At 37.1% G+C, this 22,187-nt stretch overlaps 2 protein-coding genes across 5 annotated transcripts; one reads left to right on the forward strand and one right to left on the reverse strand.

Moving 5' to 3' along the window:
* Positions 1-231: 231 nt before the first annotated feature.
* On the forward strand, positions 232-7,460 carry LOC119782691 (LIM and senescent cell antigen-like-containing domain protein 1). 2 transcript variants are annotated; one of them, XM_038283761.1, is made up of 10 exons: positions 232-423; positions 2,089-2,245; positions 2,366-2,432; positions 2,867-2,987; positions 3,210-3,359; positions 3,483-3,633; positions 5,114-5,206; positions 5,308-5,356; positions 5,485-5,560; positions 5,761-6,227. In XM_038283761.1, exons 1-10 carry the CDS (start codon positions 395-397, stop codon positions 5,897-5,899), a joined length of 1,032 nt encoding a protein of 343 aa, XP_038139689.1. In that variant the 5' UTR covers positions 232-394; the 3' UTR covers positions 5,900-6,227. The 2 variants fall into 2 exon arrangements, with proteins under 2 accessions (XP_038139689.1, XP_038139690.1); XM_038283762.1 differs by lacking the exon at positions 5,761-6,227 and adding an exon at positions 6,247-7,460 and having other exon boundaries at positions 233-423.
* Positions 7,356-20,064, reverse strand: nkpd1 (NTPase, KAP family P-loop domain containing 1). Of its 3 annotated transcripts, none has more exons than XM_038283757.1 (7): positions 19,880-20,064; positions 14,220-14,286; positions 12,255-12,371; positions 10,708-11,018; positions 10,486-10,507; positions 8,989-10,430; positions 7,356-8,719 (listed from the first exon to the last, which is right to left on the reverse strand). In XM_038283757.1, the coding sequence occupies exons 2-7, from the start codon at positions 14,257-14,259 to the stop codon at positions 8,444-8,446; spliced, it is 2,208 nt and encodes a 735-aa protein (XP_038139685.1). In that variant the 5' UTR covers positions 14,260-14,286; positions 19,880-20,064; the 3' UTR covers positions 7,356-8,443. The 3 variants fall into 3 exon arrangements, with proteins under 3 accessions (XP_038139685.1, XP_038139686.1, XP_038139687.1); XM_038283758.1 differs by lacking the exon at positions 19,880-20,064 and adding an exon at positions 17,500-17,866; XM_038283759.1 differs by lacking the exon at positions 10,486-10,507 and having other exon boundaries at positions 8,989-10,437.
* Between the last annotated feature and the right edge of the window lie 2,123 nt (positions 20,065-22,187).

Below are 22,187 nucleotides of genomic sequence, written 5' to 3' on the forward strand. Positions count from 1 at the left end.
CAGAATTAGCTGGGAGAATTTAGTGTGTGTATGTGCGTGTGTGTAAGTATAGATAGAATTTAGTTTCATGAAGATATAAAGATATACAGACATTATATTTCTGAATTACATCTCCGTCCAGTTGATGGCGGTAATGCACACAGGATGCAAACTGCCAGAAAACTCAATAGAAGAAGAAGAAGAATGCTGGGTCCGCGACCCGCAGTTTGGGAAGCCTATCTGTGGTCCTCCATCCCCGGACACTCCCCGACCAACGGCTCTGCTAGCATAGCTATGCTCGCTTCGTTGAGTCGTACAGGGTCTCTAAAGTTGGTGAAATCAGTAACTCAGTGCGAATAAAAAAGCAGAGTGCTGTTTTGTGAGTGTTTTCTCTCAGACAGCGCTAAAGGAGGTGATGCTAGGGGTCGCTGGGATGACGGGCAGGTAGGAACAAAGAGTCTTTAAACCATTAAATCTGAAAACGACTAGCTTTGCAAATGAGTAGCTAATGCTAACGTCATGTTAGCTTACCAAATTAACCACATAGAAGAGAAAGATAGCACCTTGGTTTACATGTTTACATGCAAAGTAACTCATTAATAGTCTTTTTTCTGCTACCGTTTTGTTTTGGATACTTAAAAGATTTGGTTTCTAATGGTAAAAAGTGTCTAATCTTCTTCGTTAGCAAAGTTACGTAGGTGGCTGAGATCCTAGCTATACTAGTCTGTCTAAACTTTGAACAAATTCGTGTACTTTACCTACCCATCCTCTCCTTTCAATAGGTTTTATTTATCAGTAATTCAATTGTTCAATAGCTTAGAAACGTTTATCACAACAGTTTGCTATGAATGGGTCAACTTCAACACCGTCCTTCTGTGATCATCTAGTTACCATAATGTTTATTTAGTTACCTATACAGCTACTATCTGGTGGTTTTAGGTGCACCTGTTCTCCAGGACACCTGAATCAAACAAATAGCTGGATATCAGACCTATGCAGAGCTGAATTACACACTGATTAGGGAATTCAGCCCTTTTATTATAGTGTGTTTAAGCAGGGATAAATCTAGAAATTGCAGTATAGAAGAATGAATTTGTAGAAGTTATCTGGGTCCTAAATAAGCTGCTCAGACCCAGAGCACCATCCTTCCATCATCAGTGAAATGTTCCTTTCCTGACCTGCTTTGGTTTGTGCCAGCTTCTTTGGAAGGCCCACATACTTTTTGTTTTTGCTGAATCATTCTCTGAATTTGCAATTGAGGCTTTAGATGTTCTGGGTTTGTTTGTGTTATGGAATCACCCTTTTTAGGAAATTAAAATAAAAGTAGCCCTTCAAGGACAGATCTAGGCTGAACCTTGCATGTTTTATTTACTTGTTGATGGTTGTGATCATTTTGATATACTTAATTACTATAATTCTAATTTAGATTTAAACCCTTTACAAACCTAAAAGAAAGATATGTTTTTTTTTCTTTTTATTTACATCGGTGCAAGACTTTTTGCTTTTTGAGATCATTTTGCATACGATCCCAAATGCTCCTGCCTGATGTTCTGAGAACAGTTGTATTTAAGTCATTTATTAGGTCTACTAGTCAGACAGTAATCAGGTCTGCAGTGACTCTGGGGAAAATGGAAGTGAATCAGTGTGATTTAACCCAGTTATTAATTTATTTCTTAATTGGATGGTAGGTGACTCTTTCACTTAGGCTATGGTTTGGAAATTTCATTCAGGTCGTACTTTAATATCACTCTTTAAGTGTGATCGAAGCATAAACAGAAGAACCCTAAGAGGCAGAATACTTGTTCACATAGTGGTGTGTTTATATATATATATATATATATATATATATATATATATATATATATAATGTGTGTGTGGGTGTGTGTTTAACATCAGTGTCTCACTAGTCTGACCAAATTAGGTGATGTCCGTACAGTGAGTAACAGTGAGTTCATTATTCCTATTCCTCTTGTCACAGCTGCTGACATGCATCCGACTTCAGATATATCAGTTATGTGAGAAATGATAAACATGGTCTTAACCTGCATACCAAGGGCAGGAACAAGGGAAGGCATCTACTTACTTGTTTTATTGTCTGATGTGTCGCAGCATTGCGAATGCCCTGGTCAGTGCAGTCTGTGAGAGGTGTAAAAGCGGCTTTGCTCCAACTGAGAAGATTGTTAACAGTAATGGAGAGCTTTACCACGAGCAGTGCTTTGTTTGTGCCCAGTGTTTCCAGCAGTTTCCAGAGGGACTCTTCTACGAGGTATTACTCATGCATACTACATAATTACAGTCTTCTTCTAAATTTCACAATTCAATACAGTAGTGAGTAATACCTGCTGCACAGTGTGCAATAAACCTCCTCAATGTTTCTCTTTTACAGTTTGAAGGCAGAAAATACTGCGAACATGACTTCCAGATGCTCTTTGCACCTTGCTGCCACCAGTGTGGTAAGTGGTGGCTAACTTTAAATGGTTGTTTAGTTTCTTCCGTGTTCAAGTCTAAAATAATTTTAGAAATACAGTCATCACTACTGGGAGTGTGAGGAGTTTGTTTTGACAGTGGTAAAATCAATAGTTTACAGATTTCTGGTTTTGGTTGGTTATGTAGCTTGACTACTATTTTTGCAGAGGTTTACTTTTATCCCATTGTTCATCTTGAAGTATCCATCTAATATTCCTGCTTAGAACCTGCAGGACAAGAATTGTTTCTGAGTCTAATTTAGATTATATATATATTTTTTCAATTTTTCCTTTGTCTCTAGAAGGACATCATAAAACTGTAGCAAAGGGCATTCGTTCTAAATCCTGCAGTGGATTAAAAAACAAAAAAAGTGGATTTTCATTCTCAGTTCAATCTGGAGCTGATTTTTCTTTCCTCCCAGGGGAGTTCATCATTGGTCGTGTCATTAAGGCCATGAACAATAGTTGGCACCCCGACTGTTTCTGCTGCGACATTTGTCAGGCAGTGCTTGCAGATGTGGGATTTGTCAAAAATGCTGGCAGGTGAGTAATCTCAACTTATTAAAGTCTAAAAAAAAAACCAGCATGGCAGCATTTGGAACAGATTACTTCTCTCGCCCAGCTTGTGACTCACTTTGCATTTTAGCAAATAATGGAATTTTAAGCAGCTGTGATGGAGTGTGTCAAAAAATATCTTGATATATGAAATGTTTTTGGCAGCCCTGTTATTTGAGTGGATTTTATTTTTTTTTTTTCTTCCCTCAGGCACTTGTGTCGCCCATGCCATAATCGAGAGAAGGCACGAGGTTTGGGCAAGTATGTCTGCCAGAAGTGCCATGCTATCATTGAAGAGCAGCCGCTGATCTTTAAGAACGATCCATATCACCCGGACCACTTCAACTGCAACAACTGCGGGTTAGTGCCAGTGGCTTCGTTTTGTTCTCCACATTGTAAAGAAATCGTCACAACCCTAATGTCGGAACACCAATAAAAGATAAAAGGTGTTCAAAGTTTAACAAACATCTTTTTGCTTTCTAGAAAAGAGTTAACTGCTGATGCAAGAGAACTAAAAGGGGAGCTCTTCTGTTTGCCCTGCCACGATAAGATGGGGGTTCCAATCTGTGGCGCCTGCAGGAGACCCATTGAGGGGCGCGTTGTCAATGCCATGGGCAAGCAGTGGCATGTTGAGGTTCGTGACTGTTGCTCTCCCAGATCTTGATCATTTTGAATACGCTTTATTACATTTATAACCTGATGAGCTTGATTGTAGCTAAGATGAAGGAAAAAAGTATTAGTTTGTGAAGCGAGCAAGGCAGCACAAATATTATATATATTGGCCTGTAGGAGTCACTTGAATCGTCTCTTGAGATGTCTTAGTCTTTAGGACGAAAACTATTATTAGTCTTAATCACATTTTATTCATTGCGATATGTGATAGTTTTAATCGGTTTTATGTTGCAAAAAAACAAGTTAATCTTTACAATTTTGAATAAAAAGCAGATTCTTTACCAGACTGACAGCTCTTGCCTAGATCTACAATAGCTAGATATAGAATGCTGATTCATCATTGCCGTTGGGCAGAAAACTTTGATTTATAGAATTCAAAGAAACGTTTTTATGAATTAATTCCTACTTTAATAAAAAGTTTCTCACAAAAGTTGTGAAAATAACAGATATAGTTAAACACATCTTAGTAGTAAATAGACAAGCTAACAAAATGTACAATAAAGGAATGGTTTTAGATATACAAAGTTTAAATCCCAAAGCAAACACTTCCTGATCTACTATGAACTATGCATTATACACAGATCAAAAAAATCTTCATTACTTTAAAAGAGCAAAGAACAAAAACATTTTTTCTTTCTCCTTTGGCAATTTTGGCTTTATTTTTAAGAATTTACCCCTTTGTTAACAACGGCTCAGGGTTAAAAGTAGATTTCAATTCAAAAGGGTTTGATATAAAAACATACAGAGAGATCCTACATTATTGCCTTGTAATGTCATGTTAACCCGGACCTAAATAAAACGTTGAAATATTCAAAGGAAACATATAAAATGTTTTAATGACAATAGAAGGAAACATTTACACGGCTGATACTGCTTAGCAGATTACAGCACAATGATGCATTTTAAATGTCTGACAGACCACCCGCTAACATTATTATTTAGTCTTGTCTCGTCAACGAAAACTTACACCATAATTTTTTATTCATTAAAGATCCATGTTGGGCTCATCAGTTTTCGTTATCCTTATGAAAAATAGAAGCGTCAACGAAATAATTTCGTCATCTTTGACGAAAACAACACTGATATAAATACCCTGAACTGAATCGAGTTAAATTCTAAGCGATTAGTTTGCTTATCTGTTGCATGTTCCGTATGGCTACGCAATAGCTACATCTTGTGAAAAAAGAAATCCCCCCAACTGACAGGCTCCCCTTAATTAGCTTTTCTATTTGACTGCATAATGGGCCAAATGTTGTTTTTAACAACCAAAATTTCAGCTTTAATATCAGCCTGCTTCAGTTTAAAGAGTTTTACATGTAGAAATTTCCAACTAATTAGCAGCTACATTTCTGTTGCAGTTGGATTGAAACCAGCATCTCATCAGTTTCACTGTTATTTGGCTTTCTGCAGAGTCCCCTTAGTAACTATTGTTTCTTTTCCAGCATTTTGTTTGTGCCAAATGTGAGAAACCTTTCCTTGGTCACCGCCATTATGAGAAAAAGGGGTTGGCTTATTGTGAGACTCATTACAACCAGGTAAGAAGACAGAAGCCGTCTTTGAATGACATGACTAACATGGCATTACTGGTAAAGAGAGAAATAATTGATTTGCTGCTTCACCTTGTTTCTCTGTCAAGCTCTTTGGGGACGTGTGTTATCACTGCAACCGTGTGATTGAAGGCGATGGTGAGCATCGGTGTGATAAAGCACATAATTAGGACCTCATATGGTTCAGTAATTTACAAAGTATTGCTTTAGGTTACAGAAGCTGAATCTTTTCTTCATTTTATTTTATTCTATGCACCCCCCCACAGTTGTGTCTGCTTTAAACAAAGCCTGGTGTGTCAGTTGTTTCTCCTGCTCCACCTGCAACACCAAACTCACCCTCAAGTAAGTATTGAAATGTGTTATAAATATATTCACAAACAACTCTTTGACCACATGTTTGTGCTCTTCATTTCCTTTAATAATCTCTATTAATACTTCCTTGTTCATTTTTTTGTGGTTCTCCAACACTACTTCTTTCTTACTCCATTTTCTTCCCATGTCTTCTTTTACACGCCTCAATCGATGCTTTTATGACACCTCAGAGATAAGTTTGTTGAAATTGACTTGAAGCCAGTGTGTAAGCATTGCTACGAGCGCTTGCCTGAGGAGTTAAAGCGCAGACTCACCCGACGTGAGCGAGACGCTAAAGACAGCAAGAAAAAGCCAACTATCTTCCTGTAGCCTCTTTTCTAAACCGCTGCCTCCCTCTCTCCTAGTGGTTATCTTTTTTTTTTTTTTTTACTTATTTTACTGTTGCTGTTCAACTTCTTGTCTTCTTATGTATTTCTTTGGTAATCAGGTTTGTGTTGATGGCATGAAACTAGCATGAATCTAAAAGGTGTGTATGCATGCAGAGCTCAACTGGACTGCTGTTAAGATTCAAAAACAATTCTTTTTGACTACAAGGTCAGACAAAAAAACCCCACTAAACTAGGTGTAAGGTGTTTTGCTCAGATGTTTTGTTACCCAATCAACAGTCTGACACCCAACATACTCCAGTGTTTTATTCCTTTTTTCCCTCTTTGCAGGAACAAGTTTGTAGAGTTTGACATGAAGCCTGTTTGTAAAAAGTGTTATGAGAAGTTTCCGCTTGAGCTGAAGAAAAGGCTCAAGAAGTTGGCCGAGTCATTGGGACGGAAGTGAGCCTCCACCTGATAACCACCTGTAAGGCCTTTTTCTGTGGTAAAACATCTGGGAAATATGTTATGGTAAAACATAAAGCCTCCTTAGAAACCTAAATAAAGGAGATTTCTGGATTTCAAATGTCGCTAGCAGCTGTGCAAGTTGATCCAGCTTTATTAAAACCAAACCTACTGACCCCATAAGATGAGATTCATTGAACATACCTTCATACAAATGTTTGTCATTAAATTACGTGACACTCATCTTTTGAAATACAGTTTTTCTGTTGAAATGTTTCGATGGTACATTCCCATAACTTGATATTTTTCTCTATGGAGTGTTTTCTAATGTTTAACTCTATCTGCCCTTTAATGTCTCCATATTAGCCATAATGTGTGCCTGTTGTGAAATATATATTTTAACTGTATCCCTGATTACATTCGTGCCTTAAAAACAAAAACTGCTTTAATGGGATTAGCTGCTGTAATCCAACCTAATTCAGTAATTTACCCATTATAGCTATTTATCTGTGTTTGTCTTTCTGCTGAATACAAAACCTCTTCAATGCCTTTGTATCGTTAACCAAATAACTGTATTTTTCAGAAAAATAGGCTTTTGAGCAAATCTTTAAAGTATTATGTATTATAATATCAAAAAGGAATATATGGTGTCTGTATCATAATGTTAAACTAACAGTTGTCTTAAACATGTAACCCTACTAGACGACATGACAAAGGTGCTTCTGTGTTCATATAACCACATGATTCGAAATCCATTAATCTATGCTTTATGACTTTGATTTTATATTCTTATAACTGTAAAGGCTTTGGGTTGCTAAATAGTTTTGGTTTAACCTTTTAACATTTCAGAGCTAAAAAAAAAAAAGTTTGAATGAGAGCAAATGAAATTATATTCTAGCAGCTTTGAGGTGAAAATGTCACTAACAACTCCTCACATTGCTTTGGCTATTTCTAAATGTCAGTATGTGCTTAAGAACAAGGCTACACCAAATAAGATTTGTTGAAATGAGGATTTTACTGTGGAACACTTTGTGTTTACATTTAATTCACCAGTTTGCCTTTGATTAGCATGAAATAAAGAATTGCATTTTTACTCCTTATGCATTGTGTTGAGCTGCCTTATTCACAATCAATAAAGAATTAGGAGTATATCCATTTTTAAATCAAATTCAAATCAAAGTTTATTTATATAGAACTTTACAACAACACCAGGGAGACCAAAGTGCTTCACAGAAAGATAAAAACATTGCAAAAAAAATAAAAATAAAATAATTTTCATTATTTAACATGAGAAAAAACAGAAATAATGGTCTGGACTGTAGCCACTTGTTTAAAAATAAAAATGCTTAAATCTTATTCTCATTTTTATAAATTACCAGTATTTTGTCTAACGTTTTAAGTTTAATCATCATTAATTCTTATCTCTATGAACTGTTAAATATGCAATAGAAATGCCATATAGGATGTGGTTAATAAACAGAATCCTCTGATTGTATCCAACTAATGCTGTGGGAAGACTTGGTGTATAATTGTCTTGTGCTCATACATAAATATTGCTTCACTAATTAACTTCTCCTGACATAAAGAATGCTTTATTGAGGTTGCTAACCTCTTTAGTAAATTTAAAACTGACTGTTTCACTCATGAATAAGGTGTTCTGAATTATTATATGACTCACCTTAAGTTAACAGTTATAGTAGACTGGGAAGCAGTCTTTATTTTATTTTAGGACTTAAAATGAGGCCCTCTAGAAAAGCAATGAGCTGTAATTGCTTTAAAATCCAAGCATCTATTGTAAAACACTTTGTATAAAGTATCAAATGGACTATTACTATATTTAAGCTTCAGTTCAGCTATGAATCAATATTTTCTTGGGGTGAGTAATGATTTTTAGCTAATTTCCTTGAAACCAGGACCATACGTCTGAGATGTAATGAAAACATGACATTTCAACAACTAAATATCACAGTGCTGCCTGCTTATTAAAGTCATACAAAACCAGCCAAAAGTTCAAAGAATATTTTTACCTCAAACAGCAGAACAACAGCTTTGAACTTCTTAATTTCTACCCGACATGCAGCTGTTAACACAGACTGGGAGTAGATGAGTAATAATGAGCGGCGTGTTGAAGGAACTTCGATGGCTGGTTCTTAGAAGTTAATGGCAGCATGTTCCTGGACTGTGACCGGAAAGGTGAGACAAAACTCAGAAAGTGCAGTTTAAAAGATGCCCATTCCCCAAATGTCATGCCCAGGAGGGCTTTCAGATCTTCTACATCACCAAAGACCAGAGAAGAGCCATCGAGTTTATTGTCTTTTACTGCATCGATGTACTTTCTCTCCAAATCCATTCTTTCCATCTGAAACAGAGAATATAAAACATGGAGGGGAAAAGATGAGCCGATTAATAATCTTGAGGCAGAGAAATGTCATCAGAAACGGTTTTGTTACCACTGAGGTTACTGAGAAAGGCAAAAGGAATACCCATTAGCTACCAGTGGAAAACGGTAAAGTAAAAATGAAAATAGGAAGGTAAGAAAATGTCTACAGTGCACTATAATCACGTAAAAGTTACACCGACTTGATTCTTCTGACATCTTTAAAGGAGTGACTTTAAATACGAACTCACCTCTTTACAAATATCATCAGTGGTCATTTTGAGGAGAGTTGTGATCGGAAGTGGAGCTATGTTCCTCATCCAGCCAGAATCCTCCAGCCTGGATGTCCCTCTGATAAGAGCCAGCTCCCTCTTGATTGACTGATCCAGATTCACCATTGCCATCTGAAAGATTTCCAGGTTCTTTAGGGTGAACTCGAACTCATCATCCTTGAGTAAAGCTTCAAACACCTCGGGGTCCCTGTCCTGCTCCAGGAGGTCCTCGATATGTGCCCGCATCACGTATAGCTCCTCTCTGGACCTGCTGAAGACCTCCCACAGGGTCTTTGAACCGTCAGGGCTTGTGTTCCGTTGATCAATAGCTGCTCTCTGCTTTTCATCCTCCACACACTGGATGATCCAGCTGAATCGACATGGCCATTGGTTGGCTAGGACCACCCACGCTGCTGTATGTTCCGGATCAGGAAGCTCAGTTTTCAAGACCTTCATGATGATCAAAGTTACCCAGACCGAGTTGATCATCCTCTTCATCGAAATGGCATCATCTAACATGTACTTGTTGAGCTTTTTTTCCCCATTGTTCAGGATTTTCCAAACTGTTTTCTCCAATTCGTCTTCCTGCACATCCAGGATCTCTGTGTTTGAGTTGATCAGTGGATTTGACTCCTTTGGTTCCTCAATCTCCACCATTTGCAGATCTATTGAAGATGTCTTTCTCCTGTGTGCGCTCTTACCTAAGGGAGGATCTCTGGAGATTCCCGAACTGTTGGTAAGGTTGTAAAATAAGCTGCGCTTTGCTTTTTCACACATTGGTGGGACTGTGAAGGCCAGGGTGACGATGCGGTTCAGGAGAGCATGAGCTCTGTCCTCTTTGCAGAAGCAGCTTTCTGCAAATTGTACTTTTTCTAACAGAACATTTGGATTCACAGCCAGGATGGAAAGAACTGGGCTCTCCTCATCTGAAAGTAAAATATTGATGGCCTCCAGGACTGCAACAATCTTCTTGGGGGAGCAACGGTCCAGGTTAGTAATTTTCAACACGATGCGTATCCTTTTCCTTTCAAACACCTCCATGAATTTAATGAATTGAGTCAGAAACCAAATTTCCTTCCTGACTTCATTCATGAATCCCAGTTGGCTGCTGATCCGATCATTGTCCATTCCCCTCTTAATGTTCTGATCCTGGCTGAAGATGAGGTTCTTGGCCATCAGAAAGATGAACCTCAGAGCACTCGCTGCTGGGACTCCTAATGAGGCAATGACGAAGCCCTCCAGTACACCCACCGCACCGTCCGCTTTGGTCTCTTGCTCATCTGGTTTTACTTCAGCTTTAGGAAGACCCCAAACAAACAAGACGACAAGGAGGACTGTTGGGACAATGAGGATGGATAGGATGAAAAACCACAGAGGGCAGCAGCACACCTTCTTGGAAACCCAGTTGTTGGGGCCATCTTTTACCTCCTAAAGTTAAAAAAGGAAACCCAAGGGGAGGAAAGGTTATTATCCTCTGTTGTGTTTTAGGATCTCGTATCTAGATGAGGAAATTTCAGTTTTATATCAGTTTGTTGCTCAAGATTTGTTTTGAAAACCATTAAACTGCTGGAAGACAATTTGATAATAATAATGTATTGAATCCATTTCCATGTTTTTATGCCTTAAAAACATAAAAAAAGAAAAGAAAAACACCAAAGTTGTTCTTAAGTGAAGAATAAACAAAGAGAACTGACAAACCTTTTCCTTTAATTCGTCCTCTTCATCGTACTGAGCAACGCGGTAAAGAGCAAGCTGCAGTTTCCCAAAACTCATCTGCATGGCATGAAACAAGCGCATGGCTATCCCAGCCCATAGCAAGTCACTGCCTGCAAAATGCCAAGCACTGAAGTTCACATAAATGAACCTGACGTTATGGTGGTTCTGGTTCTCCGGGGTCCAGACCAGTGTGCAGAAGAGCAACCTCCACATGAGGGCCAGGAATGAAGGCTTGGATTTCCGTCCGTTCTTGTATTTCTGCTCAATCCTTAAACACTCACGATTTGTGTACACTGAAAAAACAACAGTTTATTTTATACATAGTGGATGTATATATTTTAAATCCAAATGATTATGTTATACAGGATCATTAAAACAAATAATCATATCATGGCAATAAATCCATTTGCACTTAAAGAGCTGGATGAGTTTTAATCTAGGATATCATGTACTAGAGTCAGAGAAAAGTGTAGATTTGACATGAAAATATAAAAAAAATTCCATTTTATTACACACTTCTACTGTCATTTTTAAAAATAACCCATGTCAAAAATATATAAATCATTATCTTAAAAAAACAAAAATAATGTGATTCCAAACTGGTAAAATTGTCTGTTAAAACTGTATAGATTTTATTGATTAAATTTTTAAATGAAATATCCTGGAGCAAAGAAGTAAATCCAATACCATCTCCAGGGAAAACAATCAGCCTGCACTGCCATGTGAGAAGGCAAAATAAAGAAAATGGATGTAGGGTTCTAGAGTAGTCGTGTTTGTCATCTGTCTTGCAACATCTCACAGCCTCATTATTCTGTGAGTTTTATTATCTGAGCTTCAAGCTTAATCTGAAATGTGCAATATATCTGCAAAGGTTGAAAAAAAAAAAAGAAGAATTTCTGTTGAGGCGGGACCTTCAGGGTACAGCAGCACTACTTTTCTTTTCCATGGAGGCCTGTCATCACTCCTGCACCTTCTATACTCTAGCCTAGCAGACGTCACTTGTCTTTGTATTCTACTTTCACATTTCTGTCACCACATATTTTTTTGAAAATGGTGAATTCATTTTTGTCGCCTGCTTTTTTTTTTATTTTTTGTACTTTGTGGTATATATTTCACATTCCTGAAAACCTCAAAGAAGATTTTTCACCATGTTAAAAAAAGCCAATCCTTGACTAGCTGACCTTGAGTAAAAAGCAAAAAGGGAGAAAATTCCATTTATGTCTGAATCTTAAATGCAGCCAAATCATTTCAAAGAAGCTAATTCAGGTTTTAAGTGTTTGACTACATATTCTGTAGCGTGTTGCAGTATTGTGTCAGCACAGTATGAACATGAAGAGGCGTAGCTGCACAGTCACCACATCACAGCTTCACACATCCCTGTCATGTTCAGTAACATGCGAAACATGCAAATCATCTGAGGTGCAAACTAGTCATCAGCGTCACACAGTGGCAACCTGAAGACTGAACTTAGTCACAGGTTTAAGTGGCTGTTCTGGAAACAATCTGCCGGCACTTTTCACATCATTTACCTTCAATTTGATCGAGAATCACATCCAGTCGATCCTGACAAGAAGAGTAGAGACCCACTGTTGTCGGAGATGAGACCCTTGTCAGTGTCTTGGACAGAGCGTACGCATAGATATTATCTAAAGGCAGATTTATAAGGAAATGGTTAACATGGCTTACTCATTATGATGCTAGTATTGACTGTTCTGCTCCTTGTATGTTTGGCAATGATATTTTTTTAAGCTCTGGACCAAATATTAAACTCACCCCCATAAAAAAACAACAACCCTAAACCTCCTATGAACCTTAATGTTCTCTACAAACACCTCATGGTACCTTAGCCTTGTTTCTAACACTCTGCCTGCTGCTAGAAAGGAACATTTCAGGCTTTAATTCATCAGTAAATGGTAAATTGCCTGTACTTATATAGTGCCTTTTTGAGTCAGGGGACTCCAAAGTACTTCACTCTACATTCAGTCAGCCTGTCATTCCCACACTGTGAATGTGTGAGTGAATGGGGAAATTTCTTTTAGCAGCTACTATACTTTGTTTTCTACAGAGGAACAGTGCATACATCTTGTCTGTTCTGTTTTTAAAATTAAGATTAACCAACACGCTTTGAAGCATTTTTAATACTGAATGCTTGTAACATTTACACATGAACGTTTCTAAAACCTTTCCATATTTAATCATGTTAGAAACGTTTCAGTGCAGCTCTGGCTCTATGTATAGATTCATTGTCTAGTCTGGACTCCAGTCCCAATATTTGTCAGCTGTTAAAAGGGTTTCCTTCATGAATTCCTGGTATTTAGCTCCATTTACGTCTCCATCAAGTCCAACCCCATAGCATAACGCTGCCACCACCATGTCCAATGACAGTGAGTAGTTTTAGTGTGGTGTCCAGTGTTAATTCCCAAAACATTCAGCATCTCATCTTTTCCAAGGCACATTTTTTCACCCGTGTCTTCCATTGGCTTTTCTTTTAATGCTTTGTCATTGACCGCTCTTTTAAACAGACTAGCCTTCTAGAAAAAACAGCTATTAACTGTTTCATCAGCAGATTCTCCCACATGAGCCGTGGAGGTACGAAGCTTCTTCTTCCAATCAAGCTCAGATGCACAAAGTTTTTAATTCAGCAAGTGTGTTTCCATTTACAAAAACAACATTGACATGCAGAAAAGACCTATTCGTGGCACATTAAATGTCACAGAAAATGAAATATGTTGTATTAGACAGTTTTGGGGATATTACCCTATATATAGCATACATTTTTAATCCTGTTGCCAACATTTTCTTTATAATATGTTAAAGGCCCCCGCCTCTCACCTATTGACTGCTTGAGATAGGCACCAGCACCACTCGCGACCCCACTCGGGACAAGTGTGTCAGATAATGGATCGATGGATGGATATGTTAAAGGCATTGGAAACTGGCACTGTTCTGATGCAGGATGGTAAAGTTTGCAGATGTAAAGGAGAAGGTAAAACCCGTGGGCTGTTATATGTGTTGGATTTCCTGGTGAAAACCACTACAGTCTTGCAATGTTTTTGCACCAATTGTGTCATGAGTTGCAGGAGCTGTTGAAGCACCAGGAAAGAGACATATTACTTTTTATGCCCTGTTCCATCTATTTTTGAATTGGTTTAGTTTGGATGCTGTTGTGTTGAAATTTCCAGAAAAAAACAACAACTGGGCAACAACTGCCAAAGCACTCAGACTCCATCCTCTGTTGATTCCTGCTTTTACTTTATCCAAACTCTCAAACAGCAGATGTTCATTAATTTAGTCCAGGCAGACACTTTTCACCAAACAGGATAAAAATCAGAGGATGAACCCACACAGAGCTGCCACTGAGTCAGATAATAATGTTGGCGAAGTGAGTTAAGGGCGATTCATTTGCACCTTGGGAGAGAGTGAAAATCAAGTCCTTTTGAGGAGAAGGAAAGTACTCTTCTACACAAGCATGCATGTCTTGTGAAATAACTCACCTGTTGTTAGCGCCTTCATGATGGCTGTGGGATGGGGCATGCAGCTGCTACAGAAAATGCCTTTGATCTGTGAAAGATAAGAAACAGCAAGGCTCTCAGCTCAGGACATTTTGGAGGAGATATCCCTGCAGCGGTGTGTAATCTGTTTAGCTCCGGCTTTCTCTTCAATCCTCTCCTCTCACATCTCCTCCTCTCATCAAAGCTTTGTAGGATCAATACATATCATAGCATATCTACCCGGAAATAAACTATTGATCACTCATAAAAGTTTGATCATGGAAGGATTTAATGAAGGATATTATTTGTTAATGCGGTATTTAGCGCTACTTCACTGGGTTTATTTGACAAATGTTTAAAAATAGATATTGCTGCCTTTACCTGTAAGCAAAAATAGGCTTTTTGTTTTGGTACATTATATCAAAGTTTTTTGGTTGTAGAACTTAGAGTACGGTAATCATTTATTAATAAACAGATTCTGATAAAATATTAATGAAAAATATATCAACTAATGAATTGGCATTAAAAGCAGCTGCAGCCAAAGCGCTTTAATTAAATCAGTCCATGAAAATAATAACCATCCTGTATCTGCTAATAGGATGTGCAAACATAATAAATAGGAAATCACAAAATATATGACAAGAGTAATTATATGTGATAATAAATAGATGGTGAAAATTGCAGCTCTGCTTTATTTGTATTTCTGATTCATACTGAACAACTTTAATGCAGTCCCGTCAAAGAATCCTCGCTGGGTCTAAAAGGACCCAATCAGAAAGTGAGTTATGTCCTTTTAAACAACTTTGCTGTTCATGTAATTAGCTGTTTACTTGTGATTTATTGTCATCATCAACCATCCTAATGTTTCCTGACAGGTTGCTGTGACATATTCCAGTAGTTTGTGCTTCTGAAAGCCTTGTTGATGCACTTTTAAATTAGTTGTCGTGCAGCGTGTTGCAGAGCATCCATCCCCAAAGGCAGCCAAGGAGATAATCTATTCTCAATTGGATTCATTTTGGCTTTAGGAATGGAGACATATTTTATTTGCAACTGTAACTTTTTTTTTTTTTCACAAAATAAGTTTTGTTAATTAAGTTTAATAAAATATCACAGTCTACTGACATGCCTCAATGTCTTTGTTTTTTCATGACAATGGTTTTGGAATTTAGGGTCTTTTAAATTGTCTTTAAAGGCTTTTAAAGCTGTTAACTTTCTTTGGTGCAGTTTTTCCCTACAGCCCTGCATTTGCAGTTTAGTAGTAACACATTTGTTTGGTAAGTGGAAGAGTCCTCTTACTAGACTTTTGAGCTCAACTTGGACTCCCTTACTCCCCAGTTCCAACTCCATCCCTCTCCTTATAGTCTTAAGGTTTTGGGAAAGGTTTTAGACATCCGCTGTGAATGATTACTCATGGTTTTCATAAAAAAAAACATGGAAAACTGCCCTCATTTGTGTGGTCGGCCAGGGATACAGAAAAACAACCCTAGATTTAGCCCAGACCATTTTTATAGAAACGTTCTGATTCACAATAAATCAAGTTTCTAACTCTGAACCCAGCTAGGCACTGATAATGTTGAAGAAGTAACATGAATTTAGTACAAAGCCAAAAGAATTGCTCTTCTTCACATCTCGTTTAAATCAGTAAAGAGCACACAACCAGCTCAGATTTATCCGTTAACTAAATTTCTTCAGGTCAGTTCATAATGTACTTTTTGGACTTTAAAATCCAGCCAAAATAAGCTCCCACCGGTGGTGTCCTAAGATCTCCTTCATATCAATGTTTTAAAGGACATCAACCCTTGCTGTGTTCACAAAATATTTTGTCTGTCTGTTCAATATAAGTCAAATGTTCATATTTTTAAATTATCTCAATATTTTACAAATGTAGAGGCTTTAAAATAGTCCATCCATGTTAAGCAACCATTTTAAAATATGAATACGGTAGCTTTTTTAAGATTAAATATCAGCCTGTCCTTTTATATAAGATCTCATAATATAATAGCTTTAGAATATTTTCTTTGTTCTGATAAAGGAATGTATTTTCTCTGATGTCTGTTATCTACACTGGATTCAAATCATAAAATGGGGGAAGAAATTAGTATTCAGATTTTAAACTCACAAAGTGGAACCAGTTTGTTAGAGACTTCAAAAAACAAAACAAAACAAAAAGAGCAACCAGGAGCAAGAGTTCAAACTAAACCTGTAGGCAAATGAACAAAACCGCCTACAAACTCCCCCATGATCTCTTTGTCCCTTAAGCAGAAAATGGTGCTTCAGTTTGTGCATGAGCATTAAACATATTACTGGCTCTTTTATCTTTGTGGTTTAATGCTTGGACTTCCACCTCCAGAATAACTCCCATATTTGCAACCTCCACGCTCCACTGCATCTTCCACTAAAGATCCAGGAAGCATGTATGATCTTTCCTACATGCCATCTGATAACATGCATCCATCGTGCCTTTGACATAGGTGAGATCACCATTTGTCCAACAGAGTTTAGTCAGAATACACATTCTCGTTTGGTATTTAGCCACACCTTATCTTTAACCTGCAGTTTTTAAGCATCAACAATCACAGGTTTAATATTTTGTACTTTCAAAGATCATCCCTCTAACATCTTGTTTTAAATAGACTATGACAGATTCTCCCAAGTTTATATTGTAATCATTGTTTAAAACAGTCCATATCAGCATTTGATTTTCTTTATAAATTTAACTTACAGAGAGAGAAGGAAAATAGGAAGTGATGCTTTGCTTCCTGTATTTACAGCTTCCCTTAAATACTGGATCCACGGCACCAGATGAGGAGGGACAAGAGAAACTTATAATTGGATAAAGTCAGTTTTAAGGTTGTGTTTGCTGCTGTTTATTCTTGTTAAAAAGCCTGAAAGTGTTTGAGCAAAGATAATTCAGTTGTTCAGGAGGAGAGAACCTGGTTGCCTCTGATGTTAATTTTGATTGCTTAAAGTGAAAATTTTTGGGTTAAGTCTGGGGTTATTTTTTTATTTTGTTATATTTCTATGTTAACTAACCGCCTTGCACAACTGCCAGCTGTCCTTCTTCAGCCCCTTTGGAAAAGTTGTACCCAACTATTTTTCTTTTCTTAATCAACATAAACACAATGAGGTGCTCATTAAATTCTGGTAGCTTTTAAAAGTATTAATTACTAAATAGGTTGTTGTTTCTTAATGTTTTTATCTTTTTGTTTACTATTGTTGTTTGGGTCTTACTATATTGTGACACCCTGAGTGCTCTTCATTGATTATTTAAATGCAAACTTACAATGCCCTCTGAAGTCCGGAAAGTGGGAGGAGCCTCAGTGTTTCTGGTGGGAACGCCCCTCTGACAGGCGGGAAGTGAACAGCAGTGGAGTTGGGGGCTGAGGGCTTATCTGCATTTCAGCAGAAACTTCTTTATGCATCGAAGAGGAGCTGCTGTGTCCTACTAGCCCTGGTACCATTAGTACTGTTGAGTTTTTGTATCTGAAGTTTTTTGCTTTGGGCGGAAACTTTGTGTTCCGCCGAGCAGAAGTAGCACGCGCAGCTGTGCCTTTGGTTTGGGTTCCTCTGTGTGGATTGGTGGAAAAACGCAGACTGGAGTTTGTCGTCCTAATTGTTTTTTGTCTGAAGCTGACTGGATTGGACTGACAACGCTGATACGTCAGTTGGATATATTTGCTGGTCCCTTCTTCTTCTTTAAATTGAACTGAATGTAAGGGGCAATGATTATTTAAGTAAAATAACTTCTATCTTTGAATATTTTTTTCTTGTTTCAATATATTTAACTCTTGAGTTTTCCACAATAATTTTTAGGGTGACGAGCATAGTTATGTGTTTACATTCTTTGTTTGGTTTCTGCATTCCAAGCAAAAAACATACAAATAAAAATCGTCTGTCAGGAGAGAGCTCTGACTGGCATCCAATTCTTTAATTATAGGAAGCCGTCCCATAAGGTTTTTAGTTTTTAGTTTTTTTTTTGGTTTGCAATTTCATTGTCTCTTGTGTGCTTCCCTTTGTGCTAATTAGTCTCCCTCACAGCTTCCCTACTTTATTTCCCCATAGCTGTTCCACATCCCCTTTGATTAGCTCCCTTTCCTTGACCATTTCCCATCCTGCCTCAGTATATAATGTTCCTTGTTCTCACTGTTTGTTGCTGGATTCTTACATTATGCTCCCACTGGTTTCTTGTCCCATTCTCTTCATGCAATATATTTAAAGTCCAGGAATACAATATAAAGTGACTTAGTTGAAGAAGCTTTAACTAAGTCAAACCTGACTTGAACAACCTCAAGATTGTGTCATGATATATGTGCGTTGACTCAGCTTCAGTCTGAACTCAAGATGCCAGACACTATTTCATTGGACTTATTTCAAGAGGTTCTTAAAGATGGACAACAAGCTTCTATAAACGGTGTCACTGCTTTTAAATTGTTTTTAGTGTTTTATATTTGTGCATATGTATTAATTGGTTTTATGTTTGTAACCAGGTTGCAGTGTATTGCAGATCTCTGCCCAGGTCCCCCTTGAAAATGAGATCTCAACGGGGTTTACCTAGTTAAATAAAGGGAAAAAAATAAAATAAAAATAAAATAAATATATATATATATATATATATATACCATACTTCTTAGATGTATGTTCAGGGGCAATATTTAACCCCCTTTAGGAATATTATATTTTGTGTCTGACCAAAAGTAACAGCCTGCTTGTCTGAGTGATCCTCTGGCTGAACAGTTTTGTTGTATTAATTTTGGGAATGATTTAATTCAGTTCACAGTAAGGTGTCCTAACTCTTTCTTTAATGCTGCTTCTTTTGAGGAATCCAGAAGGTTTCAAAACTAAAGTCATTCCCCCCCCCCCCCCCCCCCCCCCTCTTTGGAATAAAGCAGAGTTTAGACCTAAAATACAGCTACAAAGCGCTCCTTCCTTACACTTCTCACGGTCTGATTAATTCTTTATAAAGTATCACCTTTTAGTTTTACCGTGTAGAGTTGAATTAGCTTTACTATTTTTGTTCTTAGATTTTTTGTGTCTCTTTATCTATTCTTAAAGGACGGTCTCAGTCTTATTAATGATGAATACCTTTTTTTGTTTCCAGGTTCTCATTAAATTTTCTGATTTATTAATTCAGTGGTCATTTAACTTTGATTCTAAACAGATTAAATATACAGAAGTTCCTGGCTTCCCTTTAAATGTGGTGCAGAAAGCTCAAGGGAAACTTCCTCTTTCAAGTTAATGTTTAATAGTTTATAAGGCTGATTAGTTACACAGTATAAAATATATTAATAAAGTAAAATCATGCTGCAGGCTTTAAGAGGATGGCCTGAAACCTGTCCTCAGGTTTGCCCGTCACATAAGCTGAAGCCATTGTTCTTTTATTGATACGTTTATAACCACATACTGTTTAAACCCTGTTAATGATTGCTATTTACTTCACCTTCTGCTTTTAGAAAACTATTTTCGATTCGTGTCTGAACTTGTTTGAGAGAGTCAGATCGACTGCTCAGCAATTACAAACACACTTCAGATTTCTGCTGAAGTTTATGTTTAACTTTCATCGTTAAAGCTCTGATCAAAGTGCACAAAACAATAATTTTAAATCATCTGTACCATTAAAATCTTTGGCCGAGGGTAGAGACATCTTTCAGTTTTAACAGGCTTACCTGGATGATGGTGGTGATCTCTTCTTCAGGTCATCTCATATCAACAGTTTCTGCACACTAAAACAAAGAAAGTCAGCAGCAGGTAAAGGTGAAAGGTGTGGTGGTGCTCATGATAGACTTTATAGCACTGAAAGGAAAGAAAAAAAAAAATCCTGATAACCAGAGACTGTGTCTATAGACCCAACGCTTTCCAGGAAGTGAGGTCATGAACAAGACTGGGTTACAGCATGCCTGTAACCCTGGGGGGGGGGAGTACTGAGACCATTACACAGCACACCTTCTGGCAACAACTTTACACTATTTTTAATTTGTGGAAATGAAACAAATGAGTGATTCTTACTTTGAAATTTAGGATGTGCGTGAGTCATGAGCTGCATCTGGGAGTCCCTCATGTGGAGCTTAACTTGCTCCTTTTGCTGGCCTGATATAGGTAATGTGCCAAAATTCTTTTCTATTTTCTATTTTGCCCAGAAAATAATTTGTTTTAACAAAACTGTTTAGTTGAGATAAAAAAAGCAAACAAAAGACAAACTAAAGGCCCAATTTTTCTTGAAATGTGTCTTTTTTTGCAGGTTTTTGCTTATTTCCATCACCTTGTTAGGCTTTCACAGCCATGGTTCGAAGCAGAAACATTCCAAAGAGACCATTGAAATTGTTTCCAAGTGGCTTCATCAAGCTTACAAAAAAGGCTGTGACCTAAATGAAATGCAATGCCATTAAAATTAGACTGCATGAATTATAATGCTGCACAGGTTCATTTCTTTACTGAGCTGTTTATCTGTTGTGTTCTTATAATTATTCAAGATTTAAGCACATTCAACAAAAATGCTTTAACATGCAAAAAGTAGAAGATGAACATCACACCTGGAAAGTTTTTCAAAGTGCAATTATAAAATTTATCGCCGTTTCAGATGATAAAATCAGTCCAACACCTCAAAGAGTAAAAAGCTAAATCTTAAGGTGCAAAACAAAAGTTTAATTAATGTATTTGATTAATACTAAAAGTACTCGGCCTGAGGGTGAGTGGTTATTTTTGATTAATTGTGGAATTGATTGTTCGACTACTTTAATTAACTTGATTGTCATAGAAAGAGTAAGGCTGTGTGTGACAGACAGTTCTCACCATTACTTGGCCAGAAGTCTTTTTAAAATGATACCAAATAAACAAGATATTATCAACCAGTCTTCATACCCTTATAGCACCTTGCCCTCTTACCGAATAAACTGTGCAATTAAGGTTAATGAATTCCCTCAGATGACTAATCCAAGATAAACATCGAACACAGATAAAGTGTAGCTCGGTACGAGGGCAATTCAAGAGATTTACTTCTAAAAGTAAAGGGAAATTAAACTAATGTAGTAATATCTTCGGTTCAAAGAACAGGCAGGGGTTATTCTGGGAGGTGGGGGCTTAATGAGGACCATATTTACGAGCCAGGATGTGTTAACAAGTCTGAGAGGGTAGGATATATATTTTTAAAGTCCCATTGGAATCCAACAGAGGGTGCTAAAGCATTGTTCATGAAAGTATAGTGACATCAACAGCCGTCATGTATTTTTTTCTGTTCAGTATGTCAAAGCATGCCTGGCACTAAAGTAGGCATTTTGAAATGAGCAATGGGGTGTGGCTGGAGGATTAGGATGTGCAACACTTCTCCAAGAAGGAGGGTAATAGTTTTTTAATGTATAGATTGCAGAAAAGATTTTAACCACTGCTTGTTTTTTTTATGTTTTCTTTCTATATAATTTATATATACCGGTATATAAATTAAGACTGAAGTGATGCATTATTCTAAGATAATTCTCCACTATAAGCCAAGTTTTGATTTATTATCTCTTTGGGAAATAACTTATTGGCGTTTAAATTTTATTATGGCTGTCGAATGAGGTTATCTTTGGCCTTTTTTCTTTTAAGTAAAAGATGTTGAAACAAAATGTGTCATTGTGACAGACAGCTGCTTATAAAGTGTATATTTTACAAATTTATTATAGATTTCAAAATTAATTCACATTTTAAATAGTTGACCTGGGTTGAGCATCCTTTCATACTTGAATTATTCATAGGTCAAATCGAGCTGGCTTAACAATGAACAATGATAATAAAAAATTCTAAAACCAACTACTTACTGAACACAAACAGACTCAAAACAGCTTAAGTACAAACTGAAAAAAAAAACATGTACAATTTCTTCAGAAGACCAAAATATATATTGATCAAAATCCTGTTAACTGGCATAAAGGTGTGGCTTCTAGGATGCAAATTATTAAAAAATGAGGATATTTTTCACGGGGGTGTTAATAACCTTTC

The sequence above is a fragment of the Cyprinodon tularosa genome, unplaced genomic scaffold (genome assembly GCF_016077235.1).
Source record: "Cyprinodon tularosa strain WSP-4 unplaced genomic scaffold, ASM1607723v1 ctg197, whole genome shotgun sequence".
NCBI classification, from domain to species: domain Eukaryota; kingdom Metazoa; phylum Chordata; class Actinopteri; order Cyprinodontiformes; family Cyprinodontidae; genus Cyprinodon; species Cyprinodon tularosa.